Raw genomic sequence first — 17,706 nt, forward strand, 5'->3', positions numbered from 1 at the left:
CTTTTTATTCTAACTCACACACTCGCAAAGAATGTAAAAGTGACATTTTGCTTTGTATCCTTTTCTAATTTCGACCTTCTGCTTTGTGCTGGATTTTCGTCGTTTTTGTTCGCTCTCCGGTCGGTTGGTTTTGATTGTGTGCGAACGTTTGAGCCCTTCAGCAACTTCTTCTGAACTATGATCACAGTGAAACCATTGTGAGCCGGGTTTTAGTTCGATATGAAGGCGGGAAGGACTGATCCACCACGCTGAAAATTTACTGTTGAAACAAAAATATTTGAGGTAAATTTAATTATAAACTCAGTTTGTTCTGGCCACAAAAATAAACAATGTTTATTTCAAACGTATTTCATGTTTGAAGTCATGTAATATTAATGTTTAAAATAAAAATAATGTTACACCCCGTTCACATTACAGCGCCCGCATAAACAATAACCATAAGATGCGCCTAACCGCCAATTCGGGATATCATCCCAATTTTATGTGGTATGGTCGCACCATCTAAGATATCGTCAGTATATGGTACACGTTTATTAGGGCGTATATCACGTGATATACGCTGTCTTGCAATGAGCTGGAAATCCTATGTATGAGTGCTCATTGCAAGACAGCCTATATTACGTGATATAGGCTGTAATGTGAACGGGGTATTACGTTTATTTTAAAAATATTAGTGTTGAAAATAAACGTGAATATTTTTGTTTGGTTTGACAACAATGTGAACAAAATTTTTTTTTTAACTAGCTCGTTTATTTACTAGGCTCAGTCGTGTGTGACACTTTGCGGAGCCAAAATCAGTAATGTTTGATTTACATTTTAAATAGCAGTATTTCTAGGTTAGTATTGGGTACCAATTACTCGTGGCGGGCTCGAGGTTAATAGGTAACAATTTCAATTGGAAGGATCTAGGTAGGAAACTGGTTTCTGAAGCCTCCTACAGATACTACTCTCGGACGGTTGACCAAATCCTGGCTGGGCAGGGGCAAGTAGCACAGGAACAGGAGGATAATAAGACTGGGACACAATGGCGGGAAATTGTTTGGAAAGGAGGGGATAGTCACATCAAACTCTAACATCAGACAAACAAAGGAATTCGTAGATCGCTTGCATGTAGGGAAGATCACGTGTTCCCAATACATCTCTTACTTCACGGAAGGGTTGTCTACCTCGGGCCACTAGGGTATCCAATAGTTGTGCTCTGGAGGCGTCATTACCCGGGCAATACCAAACTGCGTGATCGATGTCATCATAACCGGTTCTGTACCTACATATATTGCTGTCAACGAGGTTTATTCTATAGAGATGTGCGTCTAGCGAGTAGTGGTTGGACATAAGTCTTGACATCACTCGAATGATTCCCTGACTTACATCCAGACCTTTGAACCACGCCCTCGAAGAAACATTTGGAATAATGGAATGTAACCACCGCCCAAGAGAATTATTTGTCCAATCGTTTTGCCAACTTAAAAGAGAACTCTGACGTACTAGTGGGAAAAATTCATCATGTGAAATTCTTCTATCATAAATCTCGCCTTGTTGTGCGCCCACCTTTGCGAGAGAGTCTGCCTTCTCATTGCCTGCACGGTTAGAAAAAAGTACCCAAAATTAAGTTATTTTCAATCATCTCGGCACTATAGTGCAGGAACCCAAAAGTAGGTAAAGCGGGTCAAAGTAATTTTCATTTACTTGTTTGCAGTTCGCATGGAATTTTCCACTGGCTTTTTAACCAAAAGTAAGTTAGTTGTACCCAACAGTAGGTAAATATGATTATACTCAACGTTGGGTTCCCACACTTTACTATCCCTGTTGGGTGGTTTTGCTCCTCCGTTTTTGACAACATTAGAAGGAGAAAAGGAGACAAACTAGTCAAATGTAGGTAAAAGTGAACTTTCCGTTGGGTACTTTTTTCTTACCGTGTGGGATTGAGCAATGTGAGGGGACCCATACAAAGGTAATCATATATGATCTTTCGACCAGCAAACTCATCTGCTCCCTTACCTTTGAAAGGAAATAAGATGAGTGCCTACCTTGTTTCATCGACCGAATAGCCTCAATCGAACTGAGACTATCCGAGAAGATGAAGTAATGGTCTATGGGCATATCGGAAATCATCCCTAATGCGAAGTTGATTGCTGCTAGCTCAGCAACATAAACGGAACAAGGTTCCTGAAGTTTCCGAAAGGCGGTTGAGTATTTATTGAAGACGCCGAAGCCAGTGGATCCATCAATGCGTGATCCATCAGTGAAAAATCTTCTATTGCAATTGACTTGTTGGTACTTTTCAGCAAAAATGCGGGGAAATGAGATAGGTCGAAGTTGATCTGGAACTCCTTGAATAGCCTGTTTCATGGAGAGATCATAGTCAATGGGGGAACTGTAGTTAGTAAAGCATACACGAGAGGGGTTATAGCAAGGAAGGCTAATATCCGATGACATATAATTAAGATAGATTCGCACGAATCTAGACTGGATGCTCAATTCGAGCATTTCTTCGAAGTTTTCAATCACAAGGTTGTTACTGACACTACATTTAATCAATATTCTTAATGAGAGCTCCCAGAAACGGTTCTGCAGGGGTTTTACGCCCGCTAGGACATCTAGGCTCATATTGTGTGTTGAATGCATACAGCCAAGGGCACGTAAACAACGTTATTGAATACGTTCCAATTTGATTAGGTGGCTTTTTCTTGCCGAGTGAAAGCAAAAAGAGCCATACTCAAGAACTGAAAGAATAGTCGTTTTATATAGTTTAATGAGGTCTCCCCACCATGTCCCGGAAATTGATCGTAGAAAGTTGATCCTTTGTTGACACTTTTGTTTCAAATACGTAATGTGGGTACCCCAAGTGCATTTTGAATCAAACCAGACTCCAAGGTATTTGAAGATTAAAGATTGGGTAATGTCTCTGCCCAAAAGATTTAGACGCAGTTGGGCTGGAAACCGCTTCCTTGTAAACACTACCAATTCAGTTTTTTTGCGGTGAAAACTCGATCCCTAAATTTCTTGCCCAGAAAGACAGATTATTTAGGGAATTTTGCAATGGTCTTTGCAAGATTTCCGCACGTGGACCTCTCATGGAAACCACGGCATCGTCTGCAAGCTGTCTAAGCGTGCATAGATTATCTAAGCAGTTATCAATATCTTTGACATAGAAATTATAAAGTATGGGACTTAAACATGAACCTTGGGGTAAGCCCATGTAGCTAATTCTAGAAGTTGTCAGTTGACCTAGATTGAAGGTCATTTGTTTTTCTGACAGTAAATTATACAAAAAATTATTCAAAATACCGGGTAATCCACTACTGTGCAAATTGTCTGACAGTATGTCTATGGAAACCGAATCAAATGCGCCCTTAATATCCAAAAAGACTGAAGCCAATTGCTCCTTGTGCGCAAAGGCCAGTTGAATATCAGATGAAAGCATCGCTAGACAATCGTTTGTTCCTTTACTCTTCCGGAAACCAAATTGCGTATTTGAAAGTAGATTGTTTGATTCAACCCAATGGTCAAGTCCTAATAGGATCATTTTTTCTAATAATTTCCTCAGGCATGATAACATAGAGATCGGACGGTAAGAATTGTGATCAGACGCTGGTTTCCCAGGCTTTTGAATAGCTATTACTTTAACCTGTCTCCATGCTGGTGGAACTATATTGAATTCCATAAATGAATTATATAGGTTAAGTAATCGTCTTTTAGCGATATCGGGGAGGTTTTTTAGAAGGTCGAATTTGATCATATCGCTTCCCGGAGCAGAGTTATTCGATGAAAGAAGTGCCATTGAAAATTCCAGTATTGTGAATGGTTCATCCAGAGAACCGTTACTTCGGGCTGTATCCCGTAAAGTTGGTTGTGCTGGAACAGAATCTGGACAAACCTTTTTAGCGAAGTCGAATATCCATTGGGAAGAGTATTCTTCACTCTCATTGGAAGATGAGCGGTTTCGCATATAGCGAGCCTTTTTCCAAAGCGTTGTCATCGAGGTTTCTCTAGAAAGTCCCTCGATAAAAGTACGCCAGTAATTTCGTTTCTTTGCTTTTAGTAAGTTTTTAAGCTTTTTTTCAAGCTTTAGATACTTTTCAAAAAGCTCAGATCTTTCATGTCTACGATAATCTTTAAAGGCATCGGATTTCTCAAGATACAACTTTGTGCATTCGTCATCCCATCCAGGGGTGGCGGGTCTTCTTTTGAGGGATGCACTTGGAACACGTCGTTTCTGAGCTTCTAATGCGCTTTTGTAGATTAGCTCGGTAAAGAAACGATACTCTTCCAGTGGTGGTAGAGGATCGGTAGAATCAATACCAAGAGTTACCGCCGATACAAATTTTCGCCAATCAATGTTCCTCGTGAGGTCAAAAGGAACTTGAATTGACTGATCTGTTTTTAGACGACCACTTTTGATTGAAATAATAATTAGCAAGTGATCACTACCATGGGGATCATTGATAACCTTCCACAGACAATCTAATGATAGTGAGTTAGAGCACAAAGAAATGTCAAGACGGCTCTCTCGAGCAGGAGGGTTTGCTATACGTGTTGCTTCACCAGTGTTCAAGATAGTCAAGTTGAAATCGTCGCACAAATCATAGAAAATACCCGCTCTATTGTCATCGTATGATTCGCCCCAACCAGTACCGTGTGAGTTCATATCGCCCAGTATTAGAACTGGAGATGGAAGGATATTAACTGAACTCCAAAGCTGACGGCGGTTTATGGAAGTCCTTGGAGGGACATATACAGAAGCTATGCAAAGATCTTTGTTCTTCACATTTATTTGGCAAGCGACAATTTCAATGCCTGAAATTATTGGGATTGAGATTTTATAGAAGGAGTAGCACTTTTTGATCCCCAAAAGTACGCCACCATATGAATCATCTCGGTCCAGGCGGATAATGTTAAAATCGTGGAAGTTTAGTTCATCTTCAGAAGAAAGCCAAGTTTCACAGAGTGCAAATATATCACAATCAGAATTGTGCATCAAATACTTGAACGAGTCTAATTTAGGTATTAAACTACGACAGTTCCATTGTAATAAAGTGATCATATCTTGATCCTCACTCGACGAATTATCCATCGAAAGATATGAATTCACCAATGAGGGGCCATGATGCAGTCAATTGCTTGAAGTAGTTTCCGACTATAGGAACAAGCAGGTCAATAAGCCCTCGAAGTGGCGATTCGTCGAGAAAGCCGAGGGCATTCAAAATGTTATCCACAATGTCCTTAAATTTAATCTTTCCTCGCTTGGACGGGAGAGTTTTCTTTGAATTGCGAGTAGACGTGGTGTTTATTTTTGGTAATCTCTTACGATTACCTTTATTAGGTAGCGGCGGGGTGGAAAAGCTGCAGCAAGGATCAGATGGAGCAGCAATTACCGATTTGTTCGGCTTTTTCAATGAATCCCCGCTACCTTCAGATTTTTGCATGCTTTTGAGAGTGGTTTTATTTTTTTTCCGGCGCACTCCCGGGGAGCTAGTCGGCTTCCTTTTACCAGGGGCGTGTACCTCCGGAGACTCACTCTCATCTGCTATGTCAGAGTCCAGTTCATCGGAAGACAAAATCTCAAAAGTGTTTTCATTTTGAGCGGCTGATGCCAACGAAGCAGAGGTTCCATTTTGCAACTTAACCATTTCTGCAAACGTCAGCTTGGAGCGTTCTTTTATTGAACGCTTCACATTATTGGTACGCTTCTTGTACGCGGGGCAGTCCTGCAAAGCATGAAGAGGTTCTTTGCCACAGTAAGCACATTTAGTTGCTTCCTGTTGGCAAGCACCCTCCATGTGGTCTTGGCTACATTTGCCACAACGGGGCTTGTTGTCACAAAAAGCAGCTGTGTGTCCCAACTTTTTGCAGTTGGTACAATTGTATACCCTTGGTACAAAAAGTCGCACCGGGAAAAAAACATTTTCAATTTCTAAAAACTTTGGGAGAACCGATCCAGCGAAAGACACCTGTAGTGAGCCTGAAGGGGAATAAGTCTTTTGACCATCTACCGTGGTCGCTGAATACAATGTCCTGCAACCCAAAACGTCTACGGTAGATGTAGCAGCATTTTGAAGGCGCCCCATACCTTCCATGACGTCATCACACGTCAGGCTCACTGCAGAGACCACACCGTCTATCTCCACATCTCGAGATGGGATGTAGACGTAATACTCTTCATTATAACCCTCGTCGTCAGAAATCTCATTTGCGACTTTATATGTGAGTGTAGTTATACGCAGTTTGTTCCGATTGACCTGATGAAATTCGGTCCCCGGGAAACGACGCGTCAACGTTCTTTTAATCCCTAAGAAGTTTAGGGCTTTCTCTTTCTGCCGAAAGTAGACAACCCAAGGTGAAGCAGAAGACGCCTGGTAATGACGCTTTCTTACTTTATCATTGGGAGGCTTGACGCCCCCTGTCCTTCATCCATACGAAATTGAAAACTTTCGCTAAGAAGTAATTAATTTTTTATTAAAGAACCACCCTATGTGGAACGATTCCACTGGGGGAGAGACAGACGATTCACAAGCAAACAGTCAGAGGAATGGGTATACAAAAAACAGATACGTGCTATTATTTGCCCTTACCGTTTCTACTGCTTATACTGTTGCTGCTCTGCCACAATAGATGCCGGTCGTACACACCGTCCGTGCGGTGGCTCACTGCTTTCTGCTGGTTATTGTTTCCAGTCCGTGTGATTGCCACTGTTTAACCGTTCTTGCTGCTAACTATGGCTAATGATGCGGCAAGAATTTCGATATCGTCGAAGCAGGTTAAAGTTGAACAGACCGACCGTAGGCTTCGCCAGGATCGGCTGCTTCCTTCCGAAATGCGCGAGTCACCTAAGGCACAAAAACTACTTGCAAATAAAAAACTTTTCGCGGTGAAAAAATACTTTCAATGCAATGCCATGTGACGAGACAACAGACCCTGATGTTGCTCATTCGCTAGCAGAACGTGGAATGAAGCGTACCATTTGCAGTTGACTATTCGTTGGGATGGTGGACCTCCCCATAGTGCCACTATTTGAGAAGCATACATTGCTGGATTACGCCGTACAGGTGAGAAAGTTAAGATTACAGCAGTATTTTCAGACCGTGGAGCATGCTCACTGATGTCATATACGCGGTACACGATTTGAAAACCTAGGGCTTATAGAATCAGTTATTAAACCATTACAACATTATCAAAAAGGGGATATGCCATTTAGATCTTGTCCAGACTTGATAATCGTTTACAACATCGATTCTCAACGTTGCCCCACCGATCAGCTCGGTCTACATCGCCTAATTCCTTTTATGTGCTTTTTGTTCAGTGGGGGTTCGCGAAGTTCAGATTAAAAATCGATGGTTTAGAATAAGAGCGTCGAAGGTTTCAAATACTAGAAATTATTCTCCACTTTTAGATAAATACATTCGGTGGGAAGCTATGAGATGTGACTCTCGGGATGCTAAAGTAAGGGGCAAATGGTGTGGAAAGCCTCCAAAATTTCATATTCAGCTCCAATGAGCCTAAATTACTTCAGTTAGTGTCACACTGTCAATAGCCTAATTTTCACCTATTATACACAATGATGGAATTCAAATCAACGAGGAACGGGTGGAAGATTCCCACGACTATCAGCTAGACAGATTTAGACCATAATAACGTGAAATGTTTGAGTGCTTGCAGCGTGGCCGAGCGTGGCATCGTTCAATTTGATCTCTAAATAGAAGCCATAATCGGGATAACATTCCGTCACTTCATGTAAGGCATTATAATGATTGAATTTCTTGCATAGGATGGGTACTTTAAAAATATTCGCTAAAAAATGCTAGACGATATTAAATAAATAAATAAATTAAATTTGTATCGCAACGGTGGTAATAAACTAACGCTACATATTTCATAAGTATTTTTAAGTATTTCTAGGTATCTTAGATGTCAGTAATGACTTTTTGTGTAGAACGCGAGCAATACAAAGTTTAGAGTGGGATGCCCCTAGGTATACATCTTCATTAGGGAAAACACTGTACTCACCGTTGAACCAAGGTGAAAACATATAGATGTTCTTATGTGTCAAATTCATGATTCAGCCATGTTGGATTTTTGTATGGGACAGTGACCGAGTTTGTTTACAATTTGCTCTAAAACCGCACTCCCCCCCCCCCATGACCTCCTCGCCTATATAGTGACAAAGCTGTACCCACCATGCGCTGAACGTAAAAAAATGTCATGGCTGGATTACCCAATCTCACCACAGTTTGTTGAGATTTGCGGTGAGTTTCGTTAGCTTGATATTCTGAGCTGCAGTATCACAGCTTGCAAAATCAATCGCAGCTGTATCAACAATCAATTCGAAACTAACGATTTTAAATTGGCTCACTACTTGACTAGCCTATTGCTCTCAAGCAAATCGATTATCGTACCCAAATCTAGTATAAATTCCAGTACTACTCTATGTTTGTTTTGATTCGCTATGAAATTTTGACAGATAAAATGAGGGTTTCGTAGATTTTCCTACGTTTCGAGGGGTGCATAGATTAGCTTGGGACCGAAAATAGTACCAGAGCTGAGCCTAAAAGTTGAGATCGTTGATTCGGGTCCTTCTGGTCTTAGAGTTACCTCTATGGCTGTATGCTTGTTAATTTTTGTCTACGGCGCTACCAGCATTAGTGTCTACTGTAAGTTTTCCAACACCAGCGCCATCAGGTTATCAAAGAGGATTGTTCTGGGTGCTTAAGTCGAATAGGAATCTTTACACTAGTTTTTAGTGAAATTTTGTTCGAGCCTCAACGTCTGTTCTCTGTGAACAGAGTAACTGTTTTCTTGTAGAGAGCCAACTGTTCACCATAAATATGTGAAATGCACCTTGCTTTTGCATACATTTGATTTTGGGACAAGGTATAAATTTCACAATATTAAATCCTCGATTAAATCTTATGATTTAATTTGAATTGAAATATTGGTTAAATATTGGTTGGAATTCAAGGCCCAAGCGCAATGTGGGTGGAAGCGGAACGGAAACGGAAAGTTTGACAGTTGTCACAAATGACATCAAGATGCCTAACCGAAGTCGATTTGGTTCTAACTAGTTTTCAATCCGACAAGTAGGCTTTCTCAGATCGGGCTTTTCCGCTGCCGCTGTCGTTCCGCTTCCGCTGTCATTGCGCTTGGGCCTTCAATATTCAGTTAGAGTATTCCATTAAATTCTTCGATAAATTTTCTTTAATCAATTTCTCGTAGCAGGCTTTCTTAAGAAATTGATTAGAAGCAGTTTTATTGGTAAATCCCTAGGTAAATCCACCTTGTTGCTAATTTTCCGCGAACTTCAACATTATTGTACAAGTCTAAACGAAGCATTTTTTTAATGAACGGCTTGTCATTTTGACTTACGGAATGAGGCCCCAGGTCAATCCATCGATTATGTAATATTACATTGTACGATGTGCACAAACATTGCGAACAAAATTACATCCATGAATCTAATATTGTATCTGATTTATACCATTACATTATATCACCATGGATTACGTTGATCAATGTTGCTACTTTTTGTTGTGCAGACGGCAAGTTACACCCAATACCAGCAGCACCATGTTGCTTCGAGTGGAATACGCGTCCAGTTTGCATCTGTTCGCCCTGCTGCTGACGGAAAATCGGCACTCGAAAAGATGCGATCAAAGAACTCCCGGCCAATCTCAACCAGAAGCACGTGAAGGTCACTGTACCTAAAAGAACCAACCCAAAATTCCAGTTCAACAAACGTTTTTTTTATTTTAGCAACTGTTAATTTTCGACAACCATCTGGGAATGGATTAAAAGCATGGTTGATTTTTGAAACATATGCCGCTATTTTTTTAACAAAACACTCATCCCAACAAACAATTTTAGCTGCAGATTAGCTTATACAGCCAAAATTTGCCTTATGCAGCTATTTTTTGCCTGTATAAGCTAAGCTGCAGCTAAAATTGTTTGTTGGGATGTCAAATATTTTTTTCTGTTTTCGCTTCCAAAATCGATATTTTTGGGAAAAAAATCAAATCTCCATACCGAGCTCCATACATTATTTTTCCGGATGACTTTTTTCCCATGGCGCCATGCTGTCAGTAGTGGAGAGATAAAAATTTACAGCATACAGTTATCCATCCGTTCACACCAAATTTAAATCGCTGAAACCCAGCTGATTTTAAACTTGATAAAAGATCAGCAAACTTCCCAGCAAAATAATGAATTTTCCAGCAATTCCAACTTCTGTCAAAATGACAACATTTTGCTGATAATCAGCAATATTTATTCACTAATTTTTCAGCAATAAAATATTCTGACAGCTCACAGTATTTTGCTGAATAAACTCAGTAAATCGAATTTATTTTCACTTGGGGCTGGCAGCTTCTATTAAAGATTTTTGATACAAATACACAAATAATAAAGACAAAATCGCCAGGGCCTTTTCCATGCATTCCTTATTAAAAATTTATTCTAACCAGTGCTCTTACCAACATTATTTTATATATTTGTAGTTTTGTTTATCTCCTCCTCCTCGGTGGTTTGTACGAATCGTACAAATGCAAATACTTGCGACTGTGACGCTAACAGATTGACAGCTCTTTACTGGGTGTCCAGCAAACCGTTTATGTTAGCTGAATTTTTCGGTAAAAATATCGTTTGCTGTTTTTCAGCAAAGCTTTTTTGTTGCTGATCATGATCCAGCAAACCGTTTTACTGATAATGAAAACTAAAATTTGGTGTGTTTGGCGGCCATTTGTGACCTATACAAGAAATCACCTTAACGAATTATATGCCCCTTCAGAAACACCTGGGTCACTCACTCCGCCTATCTAGCACTCAGTCAGGGATGTGAACCGTCTCATCGAACAAAACACATAAACGTCAAAACCGTGCACTCTTTTCGCGACTTCAAAAGATTCCTCGCGTTTTCATCACACGAACTGCAGTGGCTGGATTTTGTGTGCTGCCGTCGTTTTAGACCCCGGGAAAATCGATTTACCTGGCCCGAAAGACCACCGGAAAAAAGATGGCCCAAAATTTCGCTGAGGACCAGTACGGCAAGAAGATCGATCGCTGCCTGACGGATACGCTGATCAAATTTGGTAGGTCAACAATCATCGGAATGAACGACATCCACCCTTGAACTTGATGTTTGCTGCTTGCAGTTACATAATTTTTGCTATTGTTTATTGAAAACCTGTATCTACGGTTCCGACTCTGTTTCAGGTGGCGGTCTTGCTCTGGGCAGTGTGTTCTCGTTGCTATTCTTCAAGCGGCGTGCGTGGCCAATCATCATGGGTTCCGGTTTCGGCGTCGGAATGGCCTACACCAACTGCGAACGTTCGCTCAATAGCAAGTAGATGGACCAGGAGAATGACGGACGGTCGATCAATCGGTGCTGCTGCGCTGCGTGCGGCGATTAGGCGATGTGGTTTTCTTAATAAATTATGTGTTAAATAATTTACGAATGGGACCCTGGTTTTGGTGTGTAAGTATGGCTTCGAAATCCTTGGGTGGACAGACAGGTGCCGCACAGTAGACCTGGCCGTTTTGGTATGGGTGACGCATCTTCGATGTGGAACATATTTCAAATGGACAAGAGAAATGATGGAAGTATATCCTCCATATTAAAAGATGCTTTCAAGAACTGGCTGTGTTGGTGTTAGATTGCATATGTGGACAGAAAGGCTTTCTCTTGATGTCTATTGACAGAAAAAAAAAACATGCATGGTTTGTTCTAAGTTTGGCTTGTCTTTTCTTAAGTTTTTATTATCGTCCAACGATTTCTACTGTTCAAAGATCATATTCAAACTTGTCCTCCATCCTTCATTGATTTGTCTACAAATATTTTACTGTTTGTTCGTCTCTCCCTTAATGCGAGATATGATTGAATTACACAATGGTTTGTTTTTCACGCACATAGAAAAACACATCTACCAAATACAATGGAAATCAGAACACCCCCGCTTTCGGCTTACAGTTCGTCGTGCTCGGTCAAATGCCGGGTGACGAAATCGTGGAGATCTTCCAGCGAGCGATTTCCGTTGTACTCGCTCAGCCTCTCGCCGTTTCGGTAAATGTAAACGGTCGGGAAACCGTTCACATCCTGCTCGCCACACAAGTCCTTGTTGACCTCCAGGGTGCAGTCCACCTTGGCAATCTTGACATTATCCAAACCGACAAACTTCTCTGCCAGCTGTTCCCAGGTTGGAGCTAATCGCATACAGTGGCCACACCATGGAGCGTAGAACTTGACGAACGTCACACCCTTTTCGATCGCATGCTGGAAGTCCGGTTGGGACAGCTGCACAACGGCCGAGGTGTTGTCCTTTTCGGTTCCTTCGACCTTCTCGGTCGCTTCGTCCAGCTTGAGTCCTCCGGCCATCTTGGCGACATAGGCCTTCAGATCATCGTGCGCCCGGGAGCCGGAGTACTTTTCAATCTTCTTGCCATCCTCGATCCAGAGCAGAGTTGGGTAGCCCTTGACTTCGAAGTCGGTACAGATCGGTCGGAACTGGGTGCAGTCGATCTTGGAAATGCGGACCGATGTGTCGTGCTCCAGACTCCTGGCCAGTTCTTCCCAGGTGGGAGCCAGCTTGGTGCAGTGGCCGCACCACGGTGCGAAGAACTTCACAAAGTGCATTCCGCTGGAGATGTGCTTGGCGAAGGTATCGTCAGTCAGTTCGACCAACGGCGAGACGGGCTTTGGTGGTTCGGCTACCGTTTCCTCAGACTCGTCCTCTTCCAGGCCCAGCTGTTCGCGGATGAAGGCATTGAATGCATCCAGATCGCGAGCACCGCGGTACTTGACCGATTGGTCGTTCGATTCTCCCTGCTTGAAGAACTTGAGCGTTGGATATCCGGTGACATCCTGTTCGCTGCACAGGTCCCCATCGGTGGTACAGTCGACGCGGCCAATCTTGATCTGGATAGTGCTGTCTTCGTTCTTGGATTCGGCCAGCTTGGCCCAGGTTGGGGCGAGCTTCTTGCAGTGACCGCACCTGAGGGAAGAGAGAGGGAGAGTGGTTTTTTAACGGGTTCAGGATTTTGGCCATTTTACGGAATCTTAGTGAACCGGAAGTCACTTGGAAGACGGTTCTCCTATCTATAATGTCCGGATGATTAAGTGTCTGTCTTTCTGTCTGTCTGTAATTCAACATCATGCTTCTATTCTTAAGACCATATTTTAATGAATTGTTCACCATGATGAAATCATCTAAAAAAATTATACGATGCTATGTTATCGCAATCTTGTTAATTTTGCCCTGTCCTGTAAGAATTTTTGACCGACAAAAACATGCTCGCAGATAAGAAACTATGTAGACGTATCATGAACGAGTACGGAAAGCGAAAAACAAGCTCATCATTTTTGTGATAGTATCAGTGTAATGTACAATATTAAAACTAGCGAAAGCGATAAAGTAAGAAAATCACTCGTTTCACTTCCCCTGCCCGTCAAACCAGTAATTACCCGCCCACCTTCAAATGAAACATATCATTACGAAAACTCGCTGCCAGACCGGACCAGTAGATAAGCCAGAAAACAGATGCTGGTGATTGGTGTTTAGCCTGTATTTAATTTTTCAACATTCATCTCAAACACTAGAGGCACCTGTTCATTCCTAACCAACTACCATCATCCTAGCGCGGGTACCGCTGCTGGTGACAATATTTCAAATGAGCCTCACGCACACAACACGCAAACCCATCCGTGAATCTAAAAATAGTCACCAATCTCCGTCTCTACCTTTGCAAATAATGTCTCGGGTCATCTTCGTTTGCTGCATTCATCAATAATTTAGCGGCCTAGAATTTACTTACCACGGAGCAAAGAACATGACGAAATAGTTGCTTCCGTCGATCTCCGACTGGAAGGTCTCCTTGGTCAGGGCGACACTCAGGGTGTCCTCATCGTGAGCCCGGACCAGCGTGGTGCCGGTGGCGAGCAGACAACCCACCGCAAACAGCACGGTGAAAACCGGTCTCGAGGTCGTCAACATCCGCATCCTACCGCCGTATATTCCCAAACTGAATCTTAGAAATAGGAAAAAAAAAACGCCCCTTGATAATTCTGCCAGCCTACCTTTTCCAGTCGACTCGAATCGAATCGGTGACGTGTATTCCACAAATCTTATCGCCTATTGTTTACTCACCTATATAGCGAACCTGATAAACACTATCAGCAACCTTAATTGCACTGTTCTACCTTATATTCTACACTTTACACAAACTTTGTTCAGTCAGTTTTAAATGCGTTCACACAAAAAATGCACAGAGAAAAGAATGGCCGCGGCAGGAGCAAACTCCGTCAACCGCACAAGAAGGAGGAAAATGACTGCCGAAAATGGGAACGACGGGACGGGGAGCGAACGAACGATGCGTGATAAAAAAGCAAAGCCGCGGATATGACAGATCAAAAATGGAAGATGTCAAATCTCGACGAGGGAGTGGGCTGTTGTGTCGGAGTTACTATACACTGCAGATAATCTAGACCATGGTGTAGTCACCTTGATCTAGACGAATTCTTCAAAAGGTCCTATCTGATTTGATCGATTCTTTTCATACACAGAAACAAAATCCATTGGCTAAAATACTATTGCACATTTTACCGAGGGGGGCGACACATCTAAATCTCAATTATAGATGCTCAACAAATCTCACACTAGCGAATCAAACTTCGAAAAATATTCTTTCATTTCTCTCATCTACTTGCATCGCGCATCATCTTTTTGCAGGAAATCTTCATAATCGACATCAATCTTCTTTGTATCTACTCACCGTGCGCGCAGCTAGCCACAGCAAAACACAATTTTTCCTGCATCGTATATAGAGTCGCCCCCCTAGCATTTTACACCAAATTGGACTAATAAGCGCGTTTTCACTTATTAAAAAGTGTGATAAAATTGCACTTGCGGTGTACTTATTCCATATGATGCAAGCAATAAGTGCTCCGAAGACATCAAAACGATTTGACGGAAACGTGCACTTTTATCACACTTTTTGCATTTTTGGGACAGTCCAGTTTCAGATGCAATCAGCAATATATTGATGGTTTAAATTAAATACTCCCACAAATAGATTTTTGCACAAACGAAATTCATTTAATTCTACTATTTTTTCTATCAAAACTACTATGCCGTTTGACTAAGCATAGTAGTTTTGACAGAATGGTAGTAAATTTGATTATATTTATAGTAAACTATACTGAAATCATGGAAGATTTAATAAGTGTTTTCTGCAAAATAGTATTCCTATCTATTATCTTTGTTTCAGTGTACACTAATAAAATTCCACACGTCATATTTATTTACGAATTTCCATGTGAAATTCCACATGATTTTCATGTGACCACTCATAAACAGAATCCACCAAGCAGCACATATGAAATTTATGAGTCAAATGAATAGTATGTGTTCTTACACATGGCTTTTATGTGTACACATATTAAGTATGTGTCTGACACATAGATATCATTTGTTGATCACATTGCAAAAATTCATGTGAGCATTTTGCTGTGACCGTCGACGGCAGTCTCTGGCTGAACATTCAGCGGGGCTGGAGCTGGAATTGGGTATTAATCGGTTGTTGCCCCGCCGTGGAAATGTTTTCTAAATCGGAAACTGTAGCGGCGGATTTTATTGGAGGGGCCACGGTTGAAATATTGCTCACCACGGTATGTTTGATGTGCTGTGATGGAATCTTCACGTTAGAGCTAACTTGCATGGTGCTAACACTGGTTGGAAATTAACGATTTAAAATTGGCTCATTACTTGACTAGCCTATTGGTCCCAAGCAAATCGATTGACGTACCACATTCTAGTCGAAATTCTAGTACTACACTATGTTTGTTTTGATTCGCTATGAAAGTTTGACAGATAAAATTAGGGATTCGTGAATTTTTCTATGTTTCGAGGGGTGCATCGATTAGCTTGCGACCGAAAAGAGTACCAGAGCTGAGCAGAGCTGCTGTTACTACTACCACAGACAAACAGACATAACGCACTGAATATTTCTCACTGTAAAACATCGTCGCTAAAACATAACCGCCATCTATTGAGTACACTGTAGTGGGTACTACGCTGAACAGATGGCGGTAGTGTGTAAACGTCAAACGCAAGGGAATTGACTATACGCGCCACAAGTGGCGGTACTACCAACTACGATACTTTTAAACTGTCCGTTAAATGCTTGTTCGATAAACAACTTGCGAGTGTTATGTCTGTTTGTCTGTGCTACTACCATAGAGGTAACTCTAAGACCACTGGGTCCCGAAGAAAATCATTATTATTTTTTGCTCACTCAGTACCAGAACAGCGGTCCCAAGCAGTCCCAGGCTATTTCACTCACCCCTGCATGTTCTGCATGAATCCCCACACCCCTGATGTTATCTGTCAAACTTTCATAGCGAATCAAAATAAACATAGTGTAGTAATAGAATTTCAACTAGAATAGGGTACGTTAATCGTTTGCTTGGGACCAATAGGCTAATAAAGTGGTGAGCCAATTTAAAATCGTTAGTTTCGTATTGATTGTTGCTACTACTGGATCAATCGATGCTGATAGCATGGACCCAAAGGGTAAGGACCTCCTTCACGCGATTTTTGTTTGGTTCACCTAGCTGTTTTTTTAGTGTACCTGGTGCACCCGGTACTAGAGCAAAAGACAGCAATTTGTACCAGAACAGGTGTCAAAAGTGACACAGACAGCACAACTGCCAGCAAAAGCGCCAGCAAAAAAAAAGCGCGGTACCCGCTGCCGTGGCAGTCAGATTGAGGTGTGTCATATCCCTTAGCACGGCATCTGGCAGAGTGGATAGTGAATTATAATTTTGAAATTCCCGGTTTTCCCGGTTCCTCAGAATATTCCCGGTTATTAATATGCAATTCTTCAAAAACGTGACCAAATGGAAATTAATGAGATCGTTGTTTGTTTAATCTTTTCTAAGACCGCGTAAACGAAGCAAGAAATCAACTCGCCCTACATTAAAACTCGATGTTCACAAGGTGTATTGCGCAAATACAATTTTTATTTTGAAAAACTAACTGAAATATACAATACTGGACATCGTGATTTGATTTTCTCAACAACAATAGATTAGTTTGTGAAAAAGGTGTTTAAACTCCAGGGCAATTTTGGAACTGTTTAATCTTTTCGAATATCTGGATCTCCCTCGGTACCCTTTACCTGATGGAGGATTCCGGTACTATGAAAACTTTAAATAACTCCACATTTGAAAGACTTATAGAAATACTGGAGCGCTAAAAACTGCAAGAGATCTCAAAACTCCAGAAGCTTCTGACACTTCAGCAACCTCAGAACTTCTGAGCAGGCTAAGGAATTCCAGTACAGATGGATCTAGATTTTGGCAACACAAAAAAATCTGAAAAATCTAAAATTATATTTTTTAAACAATGCTACATTTGATGAAATTATATACTGGGGAGTATTTATAAATGATATTACGTCATTTTTAGGTTTTTTATTTGTTAATGTGGCCAAAATCGAGACCCAAAGGTATTTGATTTTGGCAACACGATGTTTTTTAGATAATCATAAATGGATTTTTTCCAAAAAATTTCAACACTCCACTTAGGATTGATTCTTATTGTTAAGCCATTTTAGCACTCAATTGTGACATGTCAAAAAAATCTCAACTTTGACAACATAGATGAAGCAGACATGTTGCCAAAATCGAGATCCATCTGTACTCTGAGAACTTTCAAAACAGAA

The 17,706-nt window shown here is 41.3% G+C and overlaps 2 protein-coding genes across 2 annotated transcripts; one reads left to right on the top strand and one right to left on the bottom strand.

The window, feature by feature from the left end:
• Positions 1–10,886: 10,886 nt before the first annotated feature.
• On the top strand, positions 10,887–11,444 carry LOC135713349 (MICOS complex subunit Mic10-like). The gene is made up of 2 exons (XM_065236456.1): positions 10,887–11,078; positions 11,203–11,444. The coding sequence occupies exons 1-2, from the start codon at positions 11,003–11,005 to the stop codon at positions 11,334–11,336; spliced, it is 210 nt and encodes a 69-aa protein (XP_065092528.1). The 5' UTR covers positions 10,887–11,002; the 3' UTR covers positions 11,337–11,444.
• Positions 11,445–11,707: 263 nt separating this feature from the next.
• On the bottom strand, positions 11,708–14,010 carry prtp (pretaporter). Its single transcript, XM_065236442.1, has 2 exons — positions 13,798–14,010; positions 11,708–12,977 (listed from the first exon to the last, which is right to left on the bottom strand). The coding sequence occupies exons 1-2, from the start codon at positions 13,980–13,982 to the stop codon at positions 11,951–11,953; spliced, it is 1,212 nt and encodes a 403-aa protein (XP_065092514.1). The 5' UTR covers positions 13,983–14,010; the 3' UTR covers positions 11,708–11,950.
• Positions 14,011–17,706: the final 3,696 nt, after the last annotated feature.

Source organism: Ochlerotatus camptorhynchus, unplaced genomic scaffold (genome assembly GCF_037179485.1).
Source record: "Ochlerotatus camptorhynchus isolate MF236.1 unplaced genomic scaffold, CSIRO-AGI_Acam_v1.1 ptg000550l, whole genome shotgun sequence".
NCBI lineage: Eukaryota > Metazoa > Arthropoda > Insecta > Diptera > Culicidae > Ochlerotatus > Ochlerotatus camptorhynchus.

Bases quoted from the DNA above. Each gene is read 5' to 3' on its own strand.
- LOC135713349 (XM_065236456.1), top strand. From the start codon at position 11,003: ATGGCCCAAAATTTCGCTGAGGACCAGTACGGCAAGAAGATCGATCGC. The intron at 11,079-11,202 runs GTAGGTCAACAA...ACTCTGTTTCAG, and splicing joins GGATACGCTGATCAAATTTG to GTGGCGGTCTTGCTCTGGGC.
- prtp (XM_065236442.1), bottom strand. From the start codon at position 13,982: ATGCGGATGTTGACGACCTCGAGACCGGTTTTCACCGTGCTGTTTGCG. The intron at 12,978-13,797 runs GTAAGTAAATTC...CTCTTCCCTCAG, and splicing joins GTCATGTTCTTTGCTCCGTG to GTGCGGTCACTGCAAGAAGC.